Source organism: Ranitomeya imitator, chromosome 2, assembly GCF_032444005.1.
Source record: "Ranitomeya imitator isolate aRanImi1 chromosome 2, aRanImi1.pri, whole genome shotgun sequence".
Lineage (NCBI taxonomy): Eukaryota > Metazoa > Chordata > Amphibia > Anura > Dendrobatidae > Ranitomeya > Ranitomeya imitator.
In genome coordinates, this window is record NC_091283.1 from 717,071,937 (window position 1) to 717,095,271 (window position 23,335).

At 48.6% G+C, this 23,335-nt stretch overlaps 1 protein-coding gene across 3 annotated transcripts in view; it reads right to left on the reverse strand.

Annotated features, from left to right (window-relative positions):
* PARG (poly(ADP-ribose) glycohydrolase) overlaps nucleotides 1–23,335 on the reverse strand; it is a 217,060-nt gene that overhangs the window by 79,646 nt on the left and 114,079 nt on the right. For all 3 annotated transcript variants that reach the window (XM_069753149.1, XM_069753148.1, XM_069753150.1), the window contains one exon: nucleotides 19,010–19,102. In XM_069753149.1, coding sequence (XP_069609250.1) covers nucleotides 19,010–19,102 — 93 coding nt within the window. The remainder of the gene's footprint in view (nucleotides 1–19,009; nucleotides 19,103–23,335) is intronic.

The window sequence follows — 23,335 nt, forward strand, 5'->3', positions numbered from 1 at the left end:
TTTTGGCTACAAATACTGATGTAAAATACTGACCAAATACTGCTAGTGTAACGGCAGCCTAAGGGTATGTGCACACGATGCAGATTTAGTGCAGAAAAATCTGCTGCAGTTCTGCACTAAATCTGCATCTCCTGGCAGAATCTGCAGGTGCGTTTTTGATGCGTTTTTGAGCACAAATCCGCATGAAAAACGCACCTGCAGATTTCTATTATGGAGGGGTGCAGAAACGCTGCAGAACTGCACAAAAGAAGTGACAGGCACTTCTTTGAAATCTGCAGCGTTTCTGCGCAGATTTTTCTGCACCATGTGCACAGATTTTTTTTTTTCCCCATTGATTTACATTGTACTGTGATCACAGTGCAGTTCTGCAGCGTTTCTGCTGCAGAAAAATCTGCTGCAGTTCTGCACTAAATCTGCATCGTGTGCACATACCCTAAGGATAATGAAAGCAAAGTCTCTAAATTGGAGGAGCGGGGGAGGGTCTGACTAGTTACATTTATACCCAACAGATCTTCACTTAATGCCAGAGTTTTATAAGAGGAGCATGGCAGTGGCTCATCCATGCCAAGGGCCAAACAGCCTGGCTAAAATGGGGACCGAGCAGATACCCACATACAACTTAGATTTGGGTTTCGCATCTGGTCTTGATGATCTACTTTAAAGTCTGCTGATGCAGGACAGCCACTTGTCAGAAGAGGTCAAAAACATTTCAAAAACCTGACTGGCACATCCAAACATAGACTAAGTGTGAACAGGTGCTGAACCTAGAGTCGCCAACTCGTATATAGTTAAGTAAATAAGGCAGCACTTATTTACTTAACTATATACGAGTTGGCGACTCTAGGTTCAGCACCTGTTCACACTGAGTCTACGTTTGGATGTGCAGGTCAGGTTTTTGAAATGTATTCTCTAGCCTTCTGATCGTGCACTCCGCCTCCTAGCCACAGGTGTTTTAATTACAGCAGGTCCAATACCCCTCCACAGAGAGAGAATTTTAGTCTAGTAAGAGGTTTTCACATGTACCCATTCAGATGGAGACGCTTATTCTCAGCGAGGTAAGGCAAGCGTAGGACCTGGTATAAGAGAGATGCCGTAAAGGGGCTACCAGGTACACATAAAATTGGCCATTTTTATGCGCTAAACGCTCTCATTTTTCATATTTCTAGTGCAGTAATGCAGTTCAAATTTCATGTTTCAAGTTTGCATGTTTCAGCACTGCAGTGTGCTGCCTTATTTACTTAAGAGGTCAAAACCATTAACAAAACCTCTGACTGTGTAAATAGATCAGCAGCTCCAGCTTGGGACCCAACAATCTAGTATTAGAATCCGGTATTCATCTCGGAAACCACAAAATCGAATGTTGTCCATCAATAGCTCATAAAATAAAAAACTAAACAAAGGTGTGGAGGAGGGAAAGCTCTCACGTCTGTTTCCATTAGATCTAATCGACCTGCCCAGGTATCTCAGTGTTACGGAGACATAAAGCCGTATATTAATGGTCTAGACCGGCTCATCTGATATTCTAGAATGCGGTTTCAGCTGTGCTCCTCGCTATACTTATGGCAGAATTATGAAAGCCGTGCTTGGTTTTTTTTTCCCTTTTCTTTGCTCGTCACTGCTCTCAGATTTTATTTGAGATACCATCTTTGTCTCCAGGGTGCGGAGCCGAGAAATTAAGTACTTTCAAATTTATTCTCCTTGTCCGCCCATCTCAGGAACTTGCAAACAATATTAAAGGTTTAGAGAGCCACCATGAGGAGGAAAGGGGTAATCCAGAGTATAGCAGCAGCTATTAAAGCACCAATGAATAAGGGCTTGTATAGTGTTAACATTTCATATTAGGGGATGGGAAGAAAAAAAAATTACATCTGCTTTAGGTTTCTCATTCTGCACCACTTATTTTCTTTAATAATCACATTAGCTTAAAAAGGAGTCAGTCACTGACAAAACATTAAACACGTGTTCAGGTATGTAGGAGACTTGGCATTTATAAAGTCATACCTATAGTACAGCTTTTAGTAGTTTACTTGGCATAAAAAAAGGCAAAACACAGATTTATTTTGTATACAAATGAGGGGGCTTCAGTGCCTTCTTGGGGTGGGCCAAGAGCTCAGTGCACTGTTATGACCCCTCAATTTGCATACTGAGCACTGTCTTATTTTTAATGTCAGCATCAAGCACTGCCTGAACTCTGCAGCCATGCCCACAGTGTCACCAGCGGCTTATCCCTGGTTCCCATATGAAGCCATGCCCACAGTGTCACCGGCGGCTCATCCCTGGTTCCCATATGCAGCCATGCCCACAGTGTCACCAGCGGCTTATCCCTGGTTCCCATATGAAGCCATGCCCACAGTGTCACCGGCGGCTCATCCCTGGTTCCCATATGAAGCCATGCCCACAGTGTCACCGGCGGCTCATCCCTGGTTCCCATATGCAGCCATGCCCACAGTGTCACCGGCGGCTCATCCCTGGTTCCCATATGAAGCCATGTCCACAGTGTCACCGGCGGCTCATCCCTGGTTCCCATATGAAGCCATGCCCACAGTGTCACCGGCGGCTCATCCCTGGTTCCCATATGCAGCCATGCCCACAGTGTCACCGGCGGCTCATCCCTGGTTCCCATATGAAGCCATGCCCACAGTGTCACCGGCGGCTCATCCCTGGTTCCCATATGCAGCCATGCCCACAGTGTCACCAGCGGCTCATCCCTGGTTCCCATATGAAGCCATGCCCGCAGTGTCACCAGCGGCTTATCCCTGGTTCCCATATGAAGCCATGCCCACAGTGTCACCAGCGGCTCATCCCTGGTTCCCATATGAAGCCATGCCCACAGTGTCACCAGCGGCTCATCCCTGGTTCCCATATGAAGCCATGCCCACAGTGTCACCGGCGGCTCATCCCTGGTTCCCATATGCAGCCATGCCCACAGTGTCACCGGCGGCTCATCCCTGGTTCCCATATGAAGCCATGTCCACAGTGTCACCGGCGGCTCATCCCTGGTTCCCATATGAAGCCATGCCCACAGTGTCACCGGCGGCTCATCCCTAGTTCCCATATGCAGCCATGCCCACAGTGTCACCGGCGGCTCATCCCTGGTTCCCATATGAAGCCATGCCCACAGTGTCACCGGCGGCTCATCCCTGGTTCCCATATGCAGCCATGCCCACAGTGTCACCAGCGGCTCATCCCTGGTTCCCATATGAAGCCATGCCCGCAGTGTCACCAGCGGCTTATCCCTGGTTCCCATATGAAGCCATGCCCACAGTGTCACCAGCGGCTCATCCCTGGTTCCCATATGAAGCCATGCCCACAGTGTCACCAGCGGCTCATCCCTGGTTCCCATATGAAGCCATGCCCACAGTGTCACCGGCGGCTCATCCCTGGTTCCCATATGCAGCCATGCCCACAGTGTCACCGGCGGCTCATCCCTGGTTCCCATATGCAGCCATGCCCACAGTGTCACTGGCGGCTCATCCCTGGTTCCCATATGCAGCCATGCCCACAGTGTCACCGGCGGCTCATCCCTGGTTCCCATATGCAGCCATGCCCACAGTGTCACCAGCGGCTCATCCCTGGTTCCCATATGAAGCCATGCCCACAGTGTCACCAGCGGCTCATCCCTGGTTCCCATATGCAGCCATGCCCACAGTGTCACCAGCGGCTTATCCCTGGTTCCCATATGAAGCCATGCCCAGTGTCGCCGGCGGCTCATCCCTGGTTCCCGTATGCAGACATGCCCAGTGTCACCAGCGGCTTATCCCTGGTTCCCGTATGAAGCCATGCCCACAGTGTCACCGGCGGCTCATCCCTGGTTCCCATATGAAGCCATGCCCACAGTGTCACCGGCGGCTCATCCCTGGTTCCCATATGAAGCCATGCCCACAGTGTCACCAGCGGCTCATCCCTGGTTCCCATATGAAGCAATGCCCACAGTGTCACCGGCGGCTCATCCCTGGTTCCCATATAGAGCCATGCCCACAGTGTCACCGGCGGCTCATCCCTGGTTCCCATATGAAGCCATGCCCACAGTGTCACCGGCGGCTCATCCCTGGTTCCCATATGAAGCCATGCCCACAGTGTCACCGGCGGCTCATCCCTGGTTCCCATATGAAGCCATGCCCACAGTGTCACCAGCGGCTCATCCCTGGTTCCCATATGAAGCCATGCCCACAGTGTCACCGGCGGCTCATCCCTGGTTCCCATATGCAGCCATGCCCACAGTGTCACCAGCGGCTGATCCCTGGTTCCCATATGCAGCCATGCCCACAGTGTCACCAGCGGCTCATCCCTGGTTCCCATATGCAGCCATGCCCACAGTGTCACCAGCGGCTCATCCCTGGTTCCCATATGAAGCCATGCCCACAGTGTCACCAGCGGCTCATCCCTGGTTCCCATATGCAGCCATGCCCACAGTGTAACCAGCGGCTGATCCCTGGTTCCCATATGCAGCCATGCCCACAGTGTCACCAGCGGCTCATCCCTGGTTCCCATATGAAGCCATGCCCACAGTGTCACCGGCGGCTCATCCCTGGTTCCCATATGCAGCCATGCCCACAGTGTCACCAGCGGCTGATCCCTGGTTCCCATATGCAGCCATGCCCACAGTGTCACCAGCGGCTCATCCCTGGTTCCCATATGCAGCCATGCCCACAGTGTCACCGGCGGCTCATCCCTGGTTCCCATATGAAGCCATGCCCACAGTGTCACCAGCGGCTGATCCCTGGTTCCCATATGCAGCCATGCCCACAGTGTCACCAGCGGCTCATCCCTGGTTCCCATATGCAGCCATGCCCACAGTGTCACCAGCGGCTCATCCCTGGTTCCCATATGAAGCCATGCCCACAGTGTCACCAGCGGCTCATCCCTGGTTCCCATATGCAGCCATGCCCAGTGTCACCGGCGGCTCATCCCTGGTTCCCATATGAAGCCATGCCCACAGTGTCACCGGCGGCTCATCCCTGGTTCCCATATGAAGCCATGCCCACAGTGTCACCGGCGGCTCATCCCTGGTTCCCATATGCAGCCATGCCCACAGTGTCACCAGCGGCTGATCCCTGGTTCCCATATGCAGCCATGCCCACAGTGTCACCGGCGGCTCATCCCTGGTTCCCATATGCAGCCATGCCCACAGTGTCACCAGCGGCTCATCCCTGGTTCCCATATGAAGCCATGCCCACAGTGTCACCAGCGGCTCATCCCTGGTTCCCATATGCAGCCATGCCCACAGTGTCACCAGCGGCTGATCCCTGGTTCCCATATGCAGCCATGCCCACAGTGTCACCAGCGGCTCATCCCTGGTTCCCATATGAAGCCATGCCCACAGTGTCACCGGCGGCTCATCCCTGGTTCCCATATGCAGCCATGCCCACAGTGTCACCAGCGGCTGATCCCTGGTTCCCATATGCAGCCATGCCCACAGTGTCACCAGCGGCTCATCCCTGGTTCCCATATGCAGCCATGCCCACAGTGTCACCAGCGGCTCATCCCTGGTTCCCATATGAAGCCATGCCCACAGTGTCACCAGCGGCTCATCCCTGGTTCCCATATGCAGCCATGCCCAGTGTCACCGGCGGCTCATCCCTGGTTCCCATATGAAGCCATGCCCACAGTGTCACCGGCGGCTCATCCCTGGTTCCCATATGAAGCCATGCCCACAGTGTCACCGGCGGCTCATCCCTGGTTCCCATATGCAGCCATGCCCACAGTGTCACCAGCGGCTGATCCCTGGTTCCCATATGCAGCCATGCCCACAGTGTCACCAGCGGCTCATCCCTGGTTCCCATATGCAGCCATGCCCACAGTGTCACCAGCGGCTCATCCCTGGTTCCCATATGAAGCCATGCCCACAGTGTCACCAGCGGCTCATCCCTGGTTCCCATATGCAGCCATGCCCACAGTGTCACCAGCGGCTGATCCCTGGTTCCCATATGCAGCCATGCCCACAGTGTCACCAGCGGCTCATCCCTGGTTCCCATATGAAGCCATGCCCACAGTGTCACCGGCGGCTCATCCCTGGTTCCCATATGCAGCCATGCCCACAGTGTCACCAGCGGCTGATCCCTGGTTCCCATATGCAGCCATGCCCACAGTGTCACCAGCGGCTCATCCCTGGTTCCCATATGCAGCCATGCCCAGTGTCACCGGCGGCTCATCCCTGGTTCCCATATGAAGCCATGCCCACAGTGTCACCGGCGGCTCATCCCTGGTTCCCATATGAAGCCATGCCCACAGTGTCACCAGCGGCTCATCCCTGGTTCCCATATAAAGCCATGCCCACAGTGTCACCAGCGGCTTATCCCTGGTTCCCATATGAAGCCATGCCCACAGTGTCACCGGCGGCTTGTCCCTGGTTCCCATATGAAGCCATGCCCACAGTGTCACCGGCGGCTTATCCCTGGTTCCCATATGAAGCCATGCCCACAGTGTCACCGGCGGCTTATCCCTGGTTCCCATATGAAGCCATGCCCACAGTGTCACCAGCGGCTCATCCCTGGTTCCCATATGAAGCCATGCCCACAGTGTCACCAGCGGCTCATCCCTGGTTCCCATATGCAGCCATGCCCACAGTGTCACCAGCGGCTTATCCCTGGTTCCCATATGAAGCCATGCCCAGTGTCGCCGGCGGCTCATCCCTGGTTCCCGTATGCAGACATGCCCAGTGTCACCAGCGGCTCATCCCTGGTTCCCGTATGCAGCCATGCCCACCGTGTCACCGGCAGCTTATACCTGGTTCCCATATGCAGACATGCCCACAGTGTCACCGGCGGCTCATCCCTGGTTCCCGTATGCAGACATGCCCACAGTGTCACCAGCGGCTCATCCCTGGTTCCCATATAAAGCCATGCCCACAGTGTCACCGGCAGCTCATCCCTGGTTCCCATATAAAGCCATGCCCACAGTGTCACCGGCAGCTCATCCCTGGTTCCCATATAAAGCCATGCCCACAGTGTCACCGGCAGCTCATCCCTGGTTCCCATATGCAGACATGCCCACAGTATCACCGGCGGCTCATCACTGGTTCCCGTATGCAGACATGCCCACAGTGTCACCAGCGGCTTATCCCTGGTTCCCATATGAAGCCATGCCCAGTGTCACCGGCGGCTCATCCCTGGTTCCCATATAAAGCCATGCCCACAGTGTCACCGGCGGCTTATCCCTGGTTCCCATATAAAGCCATGCCCACAGTGTCACCGGCGGCTCATCCCTGGTTCCCATATAAAGCCATGCCCACAGTGTCACCGGCGGCTTATCCCTGGTTCCCATAAGAAGCCATGCCCACAGTCTCGCCGGTGGCTCATCCCTGGTTCCCATATGCAGACATGCCCAGTGTCACCGATGGCTCATCCCTGGTTCCCGTATGCAGACATGCCCAGTGTCACCGATGGCTCATCCCTGGTTCCCGTATGCAGCCATGCCCACAGTGTCACCGGCGGCTCATCCCTGGTTCCTGTATGCAGACATGCCCAGTGTCACTGGCAGCTGTCATCACTGGTTCCCATATGCAGACATGCCCAGTGTCACCGATGGCTCATCCCTGGTTCCCGTATGCAGACATGCCCACAGTGTCACCGGCGGCTCATCCCTGGTTCCTGTATGCAGACATACCCAGTGTCACTGGCAGCTGTCATCACTGGTTCCCATATGCAGACATGCCCAGTGTCACTGGCAGCTCTCATCACTGGTTCCCGTATGCAGACATGCCCAGTGTCACTGGCGGCTCATCACTGGTTCCTGTATGCAGACATGCCCAGTGTCACCGATGGCTCATCCCTGGTTCCCGTATGCAGCCATGCCCACAGTGTCACCGGCGGCTCATCCCTGGTTCCTGTATGCAGACATGCCCAGTGTCACTGGCGGCTCTCATCACTGGTTCCCGTATGCAGACATGCCCAGTGTCACTGGCAGCTGTCATCACTGGTTCCTGTATGCAGACATGCCCAGTGTCACTGGCGGCTCTCATCACTGGTTCCCGTATGAAGACATGCTCACAGTGTCATTGGTGGCTCTCATCACTGGTTCCTATCTTCAGCCATGTTCAGTCATTGGCGGCTCAGCAGTGCTTTCCGTATGCAGACATACCCACAGTGTCATTGCCGCTCTCATCCCTGGCTCCTGTTTACAGCCATGCTCCGTGTCATTGGCGGCTCTCATCACTGGTTCCCATCTGCAGCCATGCTCAGTGTCATTGGCAGCTTGCGTCGCTGGCTCCTGTCTGCAACCACCATTCTGTACTGTACTGGAGACATGAGCCAGCAATGACACAGAGCAACTGTCATTCAAATTATGACTGGCCCAAGCATACAAAGTGATGGGGTGTAACGGTGCTCTGACCCCTTTTGGTCATGCCAGAAAGATAAAGCTCCCTCACATGCATACAAAAACTTCTTTTTAAGCCACTAAAAGCTTTACTAAAGAGATGATTTTCTATAGGGGCCAAATGCCCTACATACGGTAGACGTACAAGTGGTTTAGTTTTATTATTTTAGGGGACTACATAACCATGATTGCAAAAAAATAAACTGAGGAAGGTGTAGTGATAAATACTGTAGGTTCATTTTTTATTCTTTAGTTTTTTTGAAGTGTGACACTTTTACATTTTTTTTTCCTACAATCTCTGCACCATTTAGCAGCATGTGCCCAGTACTGGAGCGCTTACAGAAGCACTTCCCATCAAAGTTTTTGTCCTCTTAATTAGCGATGAGCGAGTATACTCGCTACTCAGGTTTCCCCGAGCATGCTCGGGTGGGTCTCCGAGTATTTTGGCGTGCTCGGAGATTTAGTTTTCGTTGCTGCAGCTGCATAATTTGCGACTGCTAGACAGCTTGAATACATGTGGGGGTTGCCGGTCTGTTAGGGAATTCCAACATGTATTGAGCCTGTCAAAATTATGCAGCTGCGGCGACGAAAACTAAATATCCGAGCACTACAAAATACTCAGATCACCCGAGCGTGCTCGGGGAAACCAAAGTAATGAGTACACTCGCTCATCACTACTCTTAATATATTGCAGTCATCATATTATACAACACTGTGTACTTACAATTGCTCATTTTGGCTTTCTACCCAGTTAATTTCTTCTCTTTTCTCAGCTCTATGTAGAAAAAGGAAGTATTTTGTCCCTGCATTTATCATTCCCCTCCTCAGCTCCTGACAAAGCTGCTCCGCTCCCCCCCCCACCAGGGACTTTTGCAATGACTGACTCATATGGGGAAAACTGACCTCCTGTTTCTACACAGAGCTTAGAAGAATTCAGCAAGTCAGTTTTTAATCACATGATGACGTAGACCTAACGGAAAACTGAAGAACTAGATGGGTAGAAGGGCAAAATGATCAACTGTAAGTACACAGTGCTATACTATAATAGGATGATTGCAATATATGATGAAAATGAAAATTTTGATGGGAGTGCCTCTAAAGAGGACACCACCAATTTTTAACCATTAAACTGGACACATGATGTAATAATGGCTGCAGTATCTGAGGCTCCCAAGTCAGTAACGTGAAAATAAATCTTCACCGAAGGAAAATTTTACCAGTGGATTGATAATTTTGTCAGTGAAAGGAGGAGAACATAGATTTCTCCTATAACACAAATTACAAAGTTTCTTATTTTCAAGTGTACCATTTAGTTCTGGAGAAAATTTGTTTAAAAGAAAAAAAAAAAAAAATGATGGTTACCCTTTAAGGCTACTTTCACACTTCTGTCGGTACAGGCCCATTGCAATGCGTCAGGCCGACGTACCGACTGATGTTGTGAAATAACTGCAAGGCGTGGGCAGCGGATGCAGTTTTTCAAAGCATTCGATGCCCATTCTGCAGTCTGGGGAGGAGGGGGCGGAGTTTCGGCCGCGCATGCGCGGTCGAAAATGGCAGACACGTCGCACAAAAAAAAAAAGTTACATTGAACTTTTTTTTTGTGCGTCGCGTCCAGCTAAACACGACGGATGCGACGTGTGCCCATCCGTCGCTAATACAAGTCTATGGGCAAAAAATGCATCCTGCAAGAACATTTGCAGGATCCGTTTTTTGTCCATATCGACGGAATGCGACGGAGGACAAAAGATGGAAGTGTGAAAGTAGCCTAAAGGGGTTGTTCGGTCCAAATCGATAAGTCGGCAATCACTGTGTGGGCATTCGCCGGTTTCTGAGCTGGGACCGTAGGGTATGCATGTGTTAGGCTATGTGCCCACGTTACTCCCTGCCACAGGTAAAACGCATGCGGAATACGCATGTGTTTTCCTGCAAAAACACAGGCGTTTTCCAAGCGATATGAAGCATCGCTTGGAAAAGTGATTGACAGGTTGGTTACACTTGTTGAGCATAGTGCTTGACAAGTGTGACCAACTTTTTACTATTGATGCTACATAGTAAAAGATAGAATGTTAAAAATAATAAGAAAAAAATAAAATAAAATATTGTTATTCTCATCTTCCAACGGCCCCGATCTCCTCAGCGGCGCTCCTGGTACGTTCCGTTCCCAGGGATGCTTTGCGCGAAGGACCTTTGTGACATTATGGTCACGTGACCGCAACGTCATCTCAGGTGCATCCCTGGGAACGGAAGCGGCCGCGTGGACCGCTGAGAGGCGGGAGGACTCCGGGGGCCATCAGAAGGAAAGTATATCCATATTTTATTTATTTTTTTACATTAATATGAATCCCAGGGACTGAAGGAGAGTCTCCTCTCGTCCAGACCCTGGGTACCATCCACACATGAAGCGCTCACTTTACATATGGGCATAGCCACATGCGTAAAGGGAGCGTTTCAATGAAATCCTATGGCGGTGGAATCGCTGCGATTCTGCAGAAATAATGAACATGCTGCGGATTTTACCGCTATGCGATTACGCAGCAGGAAAATCCGCAGCATGGGCACAGCAACTGCGGAATCCCATAGGATTGCATGGGAATGCTTTTTTTAAGCGTTTCCTCTGTGGCAAAAAAACCCTGGCTAAAACGCATAAAAAAAAGCAACGTGGGAACACAGCCTTACACATACTTTCGACCAGGGCCTAGTAGGCGTGGCCTCGCTCTAGAACACTTGTATAGAGCGAGGCCCCGACCCACCTAGTGACACGAATGACAAGTGGGCGTGGCCTTGCTACATACAAATGTAATGAAGAGAGGCTGCGCCCACTGACGGATAGGGTGTATAACACATGCATACCCACCGGTCCCGGGTCAGAAACCAGCAAATCCCCACAGCGAACACTGGGGGTATTCATAAGACTGTAGTCACACAGTGACCGCAAACTTATCAATTTGGACCGGACAACCCTTTTAAAGTGTAACTATCATTGCAGTTTCTTCCCTACTTCTACCTGCCCCCATGGAGCTTTATGAGTAGCAGTTGCCATCTCAGAGCGCTGTAAGGCCTGTCCCACTGGTCCAGATAATTCCGGTACCGGAATTATCCGTGTGTCCGTGTGCTTACGTAGCACATCAGTGTGGCACACGTGCGGCAGCCGTGTGCCGACTGAGGACCACACGGACCGTGCAGGAGACAGCGCTACAGTTAAGCGCTGTCCCCTGCGTGCGGTGCTGAAGCCGGTATTCATCCCTTCTTCCCAGCAGTGTTTGCTGGAGAGAAGGAATGAATAATCTTTTTTTCTTTTTTTCCCCTTAAAAATAAAGTTTGTGCGTCCCCTCCCGCCTCCAATCCCCTGTGTGCCCCCTCTCCCCCCCCCCCACTTGCCAGGAAATACTCACCGACACCCAGCTCCAGCAATGTCTCCTCTCAGCGGCTGCAGCCTGTGCTGTGTGAGCGGTCACGTGGTCCCGCTCATTACAGTGAGGAATATACGCATATTCCTCACTGTAATGAGCGGGACCATGTGACCGCTCACACAGCACAGGCTGCAGCCGCTGAGAGGAGACATCGCTGGAGCTGGGTGTTGGTGAGTATTCCTGGCAAGCGGGAGGGCGCACAGGGGATGGGAGGCGGGAGGGGACACACAAACTTTATTTTTAAGGGGAAAGGAAAAAAAAAAAAAAAAAAAAAAAAAAGATTATTCATTCCTTCCATCCAGCGAACGCTGCTGGGAAGAAGGGATGAATTCCAGCTTCAGCACCACACGCGGGGGGGACAGCGCTTACAGTAGTGCTGTCTCCTGCATGGCACACGGACAGCATCCGTGTGCGGTACGTGTTTTACACGGACCCATTGACTTTAATGGGTCCGTGTGATCCTTGCGTTCCCACAAACACTGACATGTCTCCGTGTTTTTCAATCGGACACACGGTCCGTGAAAACACGCTGACATGTGCAGAGACACATTGATTTTAATGTGTCTACGTGAGTCAGTGTCTCCGGTACGTGAGGAAACTGTCACCTGGGCAATTCTGTTTCACGGAATACTAATTTTAACTTTTGAATTAAGATTATAAAGTCAGTCCATGTGGAGAGACAAGTAGATAGCTATGAATTTTTTATTACAATGTTGCTTATTTTTAGGATTTGTGAAATAAAAGTTAAAACGACGGTTACTCTTTAGATGGAGTCTGTCTCTTCAAATTTACAATTGAAACTAACCACAGACTTGTAGGAGATGGAGGAACAATTAAACAAAAAATTTTTTTTTGTATTATTCAAATGTGAGTGCTCAGTTCCACCCATTATTTAGATTATGGCCACTGCTACGATGAATGAACGGAGCAAGAAGACTCCTCACACTCTCCATGCTGCTGACATTGGTCGACTCCTATACGAGCGGTGTAGATAGCACAGGAGTGTAGCAATGTCAGCAGCGAGGAGAGAGAGATGAGTCTACTCTCTCCTGCACAGGAGCAGGTTTAGAAATGGACAAAACTAATTTTCTTATTTTTCCATCTCGTACATGACTATATGACCAGTATAAAAGTGTACACGCTTGGTGCCTTTCATTTCCTTAATGGTGGTTTAACATAGCACTGGCCAATCTAATACATAGCTAAGACTATGGACAAATGAATGCGAATCTTGCAGACAAGCCAAGTTCAATGATCCTAAAGGATGCTGCATTTCCCAAGCACAGCTTGGGCCACAACATTCGCACACAGGACCGAGAACAGAAGAATATTCTGTGTGTCAGAATGAAATGCACAATGAGCCCAGAATCCAGACGGCACATTGACAAGAGGCAACTCCAGCAGGAAATGGTAACCTAAATCTAAGGCGTCTTACGCTTCATTAGCTGGTGTCAGCCATGAGAGCAGCAGCTCTGTTATCTTTCCAGCGCTTTCTTCTCGTCCTTAATTTGACAGAATTGATTTGAATAATACAATGTGTATATAGAGACAATGGATGCGGAGGGGAGGCAGAGTTGGAGATCGTATGGAGACATTGGGGGTGCTTATCGCGGGGGGGAAGGGGGAGGGTGTGTGGGAAGGGACACACACACACACACAATCTACTCAAAATGGAGTCTGGATCGTGCACCGATACCCCCACATAATGAGCAGTAACCCCTCTCCAGTATAGCCCGACATGCTCATATGAGGGCTGTGTGGTAAGTGTTGTAGTTCTGAATGCCGCCAGGTAATTTACCAAATAATGGACCAAAAAAAATAAAATCACCGGCCATTTGTTTTGCATCATTTTCTGGCTCCATCCCCTCTATAATTGCGACTCTGCCCAGTGACAAGTGGGCGGTCCTTCAGTACACGTCCCACAAGCCAGTGCTTCTTCATCAGACTCCTTGCTCTCGCCCCTGCACAGATATTGTGAGTTCCTCTACCTGCAGTAAAGAATCTGCATCTGATTAGGATTAAACCTGCTTTCCTCTAGAAGTAGGGGATGCCTCCTTGTCACCCTTATAGGCCTAGGTGTGAAAAGCTTGTAGGCAAGATCTCTGTACTGTCCCCTCAATATCTGTACACTGTAATAAAATCACCCCTTAGTCTTTGTTTTTCCAAACTAAATAGCCCCAAGTGTAATAACCTATCTTGGTACTGCAGACCCCCCCAAGTCCTCTAATAACCTTGGTCGCTCTTCTCTGCACCCGCTCCAGTTCAGCTATGTCTTTCTTAGGCTATGTTCACACGTTGCGTCCTGTCCTGCGGGTTCTCCCGCAGCGGATTTGATAAATCTGCAGGGCAAACCCGCTGCGGTTATCCCTGCAGATTTATCGCGGTTTGTCCTGCGGGTTCCGCTGTGGGATTTTACCCCTACTATTGATGCTGCATATGCAGCAATATGCAGCATCAATAGTACTGTTAAAAATAATAAAATCATGATATACTCACCCTCCGACGTCCCGATCTCCTCGGTGCTGCACCCGGCGGTCCGGTTCCAAAGATGCTGTGCGAGAAGGACCTTCGTGATGTCACGGTCATGTGATCGCGACGTCACCGCAGGTCCTGGTCGCATAGCAAACCTGAAACCGGACAGCCGCGTGCAGCGCTTAGAGGTGAGTATAGCTTATTTTTTATTTTAATTCTTTTTTTTACCCACAAATATGGTTCCCGTGGCCTGGAGGAGAGTCTCCTCTCCTCCCCCCCGGGTATAACCCGCACATTATCCGCTTACTTCCCGCATGGTGTGCACAGCCCCATGCGGGAAGTAAACGGATCAATGCATTTCTATGGGTGCAGAATCGCTGCGATTCTGCATAAAGAAGTGACATGCTGCGGGTTGTAAACCGCTGCGTTCCCGCGTGGTTTTTCCCGCAGCATGTGCACAGCGGTTTGCGGTTTCCATAGGGTTTACATGTTACTGTAAACGCTATGGAAACTGCTGCGGACCCGCAGCTGCAAAATCGCCGCGGTTCTGCGGTAAAAAACGCAGTGTGTGAACATAGCCTTATACACCGGAGACCAGAACTGTGCACAGTATTCTAAGTGTGACTTGTATAGAGATAAACTATGTTCTAATCATGAGCATCCATGCCTCTTTTAATGCATCCATTTTATTTGCCTCCATAGCAATCTCTGAGAGCGGCATTTAACATGTTCGCGCCAGAAGCGCATACCTGCCCATCATCACCACGTATCACATGACCGCGGGTCGCCGATGGATTGGGATGACACCCCAGGGTTTGCAGCAGACCCCTGTGGTTGTCATAGCAAGTGAGCATTTCTGCTACACAGAACAAGGCTGAAGCCCTGTTATATGTAGCACAGGCAATCTGATGATCGCAGCTTTTAGTCTCCCATAGAGACCATTGAAGCCAGGGAAAAATAAAACATAAAAAAAAAAAAAAAAAAAAAAATTAAAACAAAGCCTAATCATCACCATTAGAACAAAAACAAAAACAATTAAAAAAAATACACATTTGGTATCCCCGCGTTCAGAAATGCTCAATCTATCAAAATATAAATAGAATTAATCCGATCGGTAAACAGTGTAACGAGAAAAAAAAAAAAAAAATTTTTTTTTTATATATATATATATATATATATATATATATATATATATATATATATATATATATATATATATATATATATATATATATATATATATATATATATATATATATATATATATATGTATATATATATATACACACATACCGTATATACTCGAGTATAAGCCGAGATTTTCAGCCCAAATTTTTGGGCTGAAAGTGCCCCTCTCGGCTTATACTCGAGTCAATGTGGGTGGCAGGGTCGGCGGGTGAGGGCGCTGAGGTATACTTACCTAGTCCCAGCGATCCTCGCGCTGTCCCTGCCTTCCTCCCCGTCTTCTGTGCTGCAGCTTCTTCCCCTCTTCAGCGGTCACGTGGGACCGCTCATTAGAGATATGAATAAGCGGCTCCACCTCCCATAGGGGCGGAGCCGCCTATTCATTCCTCTAATCGGTGGTGCCGGTGACCGCTGACAGGAAGAGCTGCGGCACCGAAGACCAGGCAGAGGGACAGCGCGAGGATCGCCAGGACTAGGTGAGTATGTCATATTCACCTGTCCTCGTTCCAGCCGCCGGGCGTCGCTCCATCTTCCCGGCCGGCGCCTCCATCTTCCCGACGTCTGCGCTCTGACTGTTCAGGCAGAGGGCGCGATGACGCATATAGTGTGCGCGGCGCCCTCTGCCTGATCAGTCAGAGCAGAGACGCCGGGAAGATGAAGGCGCCGGAACGAGACGCCGGGAGCTGCAATCAAGGGAGGTGAGTATGTGGTTTTTTTTTTTATTGCAGCAGCGGCGGCAGAGATTTCTATGGGGCACAATGAACGGTGCAGGGAGCAGAGCTGTGTATATATGTGGGACATGCAGGGAGCAGAGCTGTGTATATATGTGGGACATGCAGGGAGCAGAGCTGTGTATATATGTGGGACATGCAGGCGGCAGAGCTGTGTATATATGTGGGACATGCAGGGAGCAGAGCTGTGTATATATGTGAGACATGCAGGGAGCAGAGCTGTGTATATATGTGGGACATGCAGGGAGCAGAGCTGTGTATATATGTGGGACATGCAGGGAGCAGAGCTGTGTATATATGTGGGACATGCAGGGAGCAGAGCTGTGTATATATGTGGGACATGCAGGCGGCAGAGCTGTGTATATATGTGGGACATGCAGGGAGCAGAGCTGTGTATATATGTGGGACATGCAGGGAGCAGAGCTGTGTATATATGTGGGACATGCAGGGAGCAGAGCTGTGTATATATGTGGGACATGCAGGGAGCAGAGCTGTGTATATATGAGGGACATGCAGGCGGCAGAGCTGTGTATATATGTGGGACATGCAGGGAGCAGAGCTGTGTATATATGAGGGACATGCAGGCGGCAGAGCTGTGTATATATGTGAGACATGCAGGCGGCAGAGCTGTGTATATATGTGGGACATGCAGGGAGCAGAGCTGTGTATATATGTGGGACATGCAGGGAGCAGAGCTGTGTATATATGTGGGACATGCAGGGAGCAGAGCTGTGTATATATGAGGGACATGCAGGCGGCAGAGCTGTGTATATATGTGAGACATGCAGGCGGCAGAGCTGTGTATATATGTGGGACATGCAGGGAGCATATGGCACCGTATATGGCACAGCAATGGGGCACAATGAACGGTGCAGAGCACCGTATATGGCACAGCAATGGGGCACAATGAACGGTGCAGAGCACCGTATATGGCACAGCAATGGGGCACAATGAACGGTGCAGAGCACCGTATATGGCACAGCAATGGGGCACAATGAACGGTGCAGAGCACCGTATATGGGCACAGCAATGGGGCACAATGAACGGTGCAAAGCACTATATGGGGCACAGCTATGGGGAAATAATGAACGGTGCAGAGCACTATATGGCACAGCTATGGGGAAATAATGATCTATTTTTATTTTTTAAATTCACCGGTAAATGCTGCATTTCCACCCTAGGCTTATACTCGAGTCAATAAGTTTTCCCAGTTTTTTGTGGCAAAATTAAGGGGGGTCGGCTTATACTCGGGTCGGCTTATACTCGAGTATATACGGTATATATATATATATATATATACGGTATATATATATATATATATATATATATATATATATATATATATATATATATATATATATATATATATTATATAAGAATTATGATTCTTTGGTCACAGCAACATTGCAATAAAAGGCGACGAATACATCGTATCTGTACCAAAATGGTATCAATAAAAATGTCAGCTCATCGCACAAAAAATAAGCCCTCACCCAACCGAAGGTCACAAAACTGAGATGCTATGGGTCTTGAAAAATGAATTTTTATTTTTTTATTGCAAACTTTGGATTTTTTTCACCACTGAAGTAAAACAAAACCTATACAGATTTGGTATCTGTGAACTTGTAATGACCTGGAGAATCAGAATGGCAGGTCAGTTTTAGCATTTAATTAATATGACAAAAAAAATTTTGTGGAACTGAACATTTTGCAATTTCACTGCACTTTTGAATTTTTTTTCCCGGTTTCTAGTACACAATATGGTAAAACCAATGGTGTTGTTCAAAAGTACAACTCTTCCCGCAAAAAACAAGCCCTCACATGGCCACACTGATCCAAAAAGAAAAAGAAGTTATGGCTCTGGGAAGAAGGGGAGCAAAAAAACAAACCCAAAAACAAACTCTCAAGGGGTTAATAACTACCATTTGTTTTCTATCACTGAGCCAGTTGTTCAACCAGTTATACATATTTTCCCCTAGTCCCATTATTGTGCTGTGTCACCGCAAAGTAAGAGGAGAAAACCCACTATAGAAGCAGGTATCTGAGCGTCCATGGAAAAGCAGGCGGTCACAAGCCCCAAACACGCGTCTCTTCAGGGGGCGATATACAGAGCAGGGGACACTTGGCAACTGACTGCATATGACAACTTCAATTATTATAGGATGTTAGGCCATGGAGGTTTGCTTGATATTGTCAGAATAATCCTCTTAAAATATTATTCGGCTGAATAATGCTATAAACCGGCAGATATTGGGATAATCTGCAGGCTAATAGCGTTAGAAAGATGGCCGGCCGCAGTACTGACAACACATGAGAGAAGATGAACTCCATGCTCTCCAAGAGCTGCCAGCTTTCAAGGGAATCGGCCAGTAGGATTTTCCCATGTAATCTGAAAGCAGTAATATTGGGCAGGAGCGCCTGATTCCAGCATTATGTCACTTACTGTACAGCTTAGTGCAGTTTTCATAGAATCCCTGCTCTATATGTAGCAGTGGTCAGAATGCTGAGCCATGTATAACCTTGCCCACACCACTAATTTGTAGCTTTTTGAGTACACTGTCAGCAAGCTGCCAAACAGTGATGGGGCAGGGTTCCACAAATCAGCCCGACTGCCGTGCACACGACACCTAGTCCGGGAGAGACTCTCCTGCTGATAAAACAATGATTGTATTGTAACTACAGCTCAGAGTCTAGCAAGTGACACATCCTTGGAATCCGGCTACAGTCCCTACTACAGCACTGCAGCGTCGGCTGTCAGCGAGAACAAAATGAGCCCCTCTCTGCCCTCACAACCCACTATGGTGTCACTGGCAGGCACTGTGACAGGAGAGACCCCCCTAAACATTTATTCTATGGGTGCACCCGCGTCTGTACATGGCAGCGTTCATGCCTTACCTGTGTGCAAAGCTTTGGAAGCTTCAGAGTCAGTGCAGCCATTTCAGGAAGAATGGACCTGAAAAAATGTTTTCGCTCATCTTCATCAAGAACCTGCAGAGGACGGGGGAGAAATAAAGAGCTGTTCAAAACACAAAAACCCAGCATGCCACAAAATAGAGTACAGAAGGATGCAGATTGGTGCATTATAAAGAATCCATTGCTAGAAACCTGGCTCCACGGAAGAGCTTGGCATTATTGCTGGCTGGGACGCTATCCCACTGGACACAGACAGGGAATGTCAGTAGGATCAGCCCTCTGGGCCGTCTATATGGGCACGCAGGTCTCTGGAATAAAACAGCGGAGCACAGGTGTGATTTTGTTCAGCTTCCTATGCCCTACATGCCCACACACACGACATAGGGGGGTGATCCGACTAACATTTCTTTGAAAGGCGCAATTAAGGTTTGTTTCCCAGTGAAGGATGGGTGCGGGCAGATACAAAAGGTTACAGAGGGGGGTGAGGTACCTTATAGCCATGCCTTTCGAACCCCTAGACCTCAGGAAGGACCATTTGGGTGCCACATACTAAAAATCTTTAGACCAAAAGGATAACTGGGAGCACACATGGACATTTATAAAAAAAACAACAACAAACAAACAAAAAAAATGTTAATTACCGTAAATAGGAGACATGTGCCAGGAATTTATCCTGGCCTGAATTATAAAAATGCGTCACATTGGCCTAACAAACAGGCGGGCAAACAGTTGAGTGGTCTCACAATATTAGAAGGTGAACCAACCTGTGCACCTTCCGAGGTGCTCATGACCTTGGCTACACACAGTGCGTGCCATACACCGTAGAGGGCAATGGAGCCATTAGGTGGCCTTCACATAATAAACTGCAGGACCTCCTATACAAAGCACCAGCAGAAGTAATGCAAGGTGTGTTCATGCAGACCCATCTACTCATCAGTGGGGGCTGCCCGCCGTCAGTATGTCCGCTGCTATGACTGACACATGAATAGGACCCCTCATGCTTTATTGCTGCCGTATAGCAGATGGCACAACATATGCAGTGACCCCAGACATTTAACCTTCAGCCGGCCCGGGTTTCCACCGGCAAAGATGCTAATGAAACTTACAGGGAAAGAAAATGTAGGATTAAAGTCTGTTATGGATTCATTTGCAATGTCTAATCAAACGCAGGTCTGTGAAGAATTTAATGATGGCTATGAACCTGAGCAAGTAGAATCGCCATGACTATACAAAAGCAAGGTATGTGGTGACAATCCAGTACATAATAGAAACCTCAGTTTATTGAGTGGGTTAAATTGTGCATAATCGTAAAATACAATTTTAATTGCAATATTGTAATGCCAATCCCTTTAATGCGGAGTCCATGCGTATAAGACCGTCCTAAAAATGTATGTAAAAAGGTAATAACCCATTAGATAAAGCTCTTAAATTGCACAGATTGTATACTCAGATATGTTGGGTACAAAGTCCTCTCCTCTGAATCTGACTAGACTGACGGGCAAAATAAGAAGAAACGGCACCAGCAATGACTTTCTACATTAGGAGGGAAAAAAACCTCCGCGTGACAGCTCATCAAATCATACAAAGTGGACGCATGACGCATGAGCCCAGACAGGCCTATCTATCAGAGCAGGAGAGGATAATCAGGCCTGAAAATGCTGACCGCATGCAAACAGGCCCCAATTCTACATTTTTCTTCTTGTTCTGCAGTGTCTGGCATTTTTGCTGTTTAACCCTGATGGATTCAGTTAAAATAATTGCCAATACTAAGAAAATACGACAGTCAAGAATCAGCCTTAAATCTAGGGGTTGGCTTTTATTGGACACTAGATGGTGGCCCGATTCTAACACATCAGGTATTCTAGAATATGCATGTCCACGTAGTATATTGCACAGCCCACGTAGTATATTGCCCAGCCACGTAGTATACAGCACAGAGCCACATAGTATATTGCACAGCGATGTAATATACAGCACAGAGCCACGTAGTATATTGGCCAGTCACGTAGTATACAGCACAGAGCCACATAGTATATTGGCCAGTCACGTAATATATTGCCCAGCTACGTAGTATAATGCCCAGCCACGTATGTCACAGGTTAAAAAATAAAAAACATATACTCACCTTCCGAGGGCCCCTTGTAGTTCGGTCACATGACCGTGACGTCATGGCACGTCCTTCTCGCGCAGGCGCTGTGATGACGTCGCGGTCACATGACTGACGTCATGGCAGGTCCTTCTCGCGCAGGCGCTGTGATGACGTCGCGGTCACATGACCGTGACGTCATGGCTGGACCTTCTCCCATACCATCCTTGGCACCAGAACGTCGCGAAAGGTGAGTATATAATGATTTGTTATTTTAATTATTTTTAACATTAGATGTTTTTACTATTGACGCTGCATAGGCAGCATCAATAGTAAAAACTTGGTCAGACAGGGTTAATAGCGGCGGTAACGGAGTGAGTTACCCACAGCATAACGAGGTCCGTTACCGCTGGCAATAACCCTGTGTAAGCGGTGACTGCGGGGAGTATGGAGTGGGCGTCGACTGCAGGGGAGTAGGGAGGGACTAATCGGACTGTGGCTGTCGCTGATTGGTCGCGGCAGCCATGACAGGTAGCTGGCGAGACCAATCAGCGACTTGGATTCCATGACAGACAGAGGCCGCGACCAATGAATTATCCGTGACAGACAAAGACAGAAGGACAGAAAGACGGAAGTGACCCTTAGACAATTATATAGTAGATGAATTGCCGGATCGTATTGCAATGCTCGGACTGGCCATCAGCTCTCCTGACCATGACAGCTGCACAGAAATACATGTTGTCAGGGCAGGAGAGCCAACGGCCAGTCCAAGGATTGCGATGGGACCTTCGCGCGAGTAATAAGGCAGTCTGACTGCACCATTAGATACACACTACAAGAATGGTGTAATGGAAGCAATGCTTATAACAAACTTTAACGTACAAAATGGCTCAGTTCTTAAAGAAGTTATCCATTACTATAAAGTTTTTTTTTTTTTTCATAAATCTTGCTATTATGTGCCACTGAAAACATCTACTGTGTTTATTTTAGCAATATTAGCTGTTATCATGCTGTAGCAGCACATCTTCAGTGCTGGATTCAGCTCTCATGGGGTTAATCGACAACTTCCTTATTGTGACCTAATACTACAAGTTCCATGATGCTTTGCACTGCCACTAATCCCGAATCTAGCACACCCACTCCAAAAACACAACCAAACCCCGCCCTCCTCTCCCTCCAAAAAGATTTGTGGTGTCATTTCTGTCCAACTCGTCTTTTACATTTGTCCAACCCACACTCCATGAAAGATAGATAGATAGATAAATAGGAGATAGATAGATAGATAGAGAGATAGAGAGAGATATGGGATAGATAGATAGATATTAGATAGATATGGGATAGATAGATAGATAGATATTAGATAGATAGATATTAGATAGATAGATATTAGATAGATAGATATTAGATAGATGATATATAGATAGATAGATAAATAGGAGATAGATAGAGAGAGAGAGATATGGGATAGATAGATATTAGATAGATATTAGATAGATGATATATAGATAGATAGACACAGACAGATAGATAGAATTAGATAGATATGGGATAGATATATAGATATATCTGTATGTATCTATCTATTTCCATAGATATGTCCATATCCATGTTTCTAAACCCCTTCACCCCTGGAGCTTTTTTTCGTTTATCGCTCCCCTTCTTTCCAGAGCCATAATGTTTCCGTCAATACGGCCATGTGGGGGCTTATCTTTTGCGGGACAAGTTCTACTTTTGAACGAAACCATTGGTTTTACCATGTCGTGTAACAGAAAATGTGAAAAAAATTCAAAGTGCGATGAAATTGCAAAAAAAGTGCAATCCCACACTTGTTTTTTGCTTGGCTTTTTGCTAGGCTCACTAAATGCTAAGGCTGTGTGCACACGTTGCGGATTTGATTGCAGATCCGCAGTGTTTTTTGCCGTACGGAATTGCATCAAATCCGCAGTGTAGTGCACAACCAATGCAAGTCTATGGGAGCCGCAGACTTGTTGTGCACATGCTGCGGAAAAGGCCGCACCGAAACGCAGCTTTTTTTTTTCTCCGCAGCATGTCACTTCTTTTGTGCCGAACTGCAGCGTTTCTGCACCCTTAGGCCGGGATCACACACAGCGAGATATGGCCGAGTCTCGCAGGTTAAAACCAAGCTCTGGCACCGGCACTCTGGAGCAGAGCATGCAGCCGCACAGCAATAAATGGAGCCGCACGCTCCGCCCCGGAGTGCC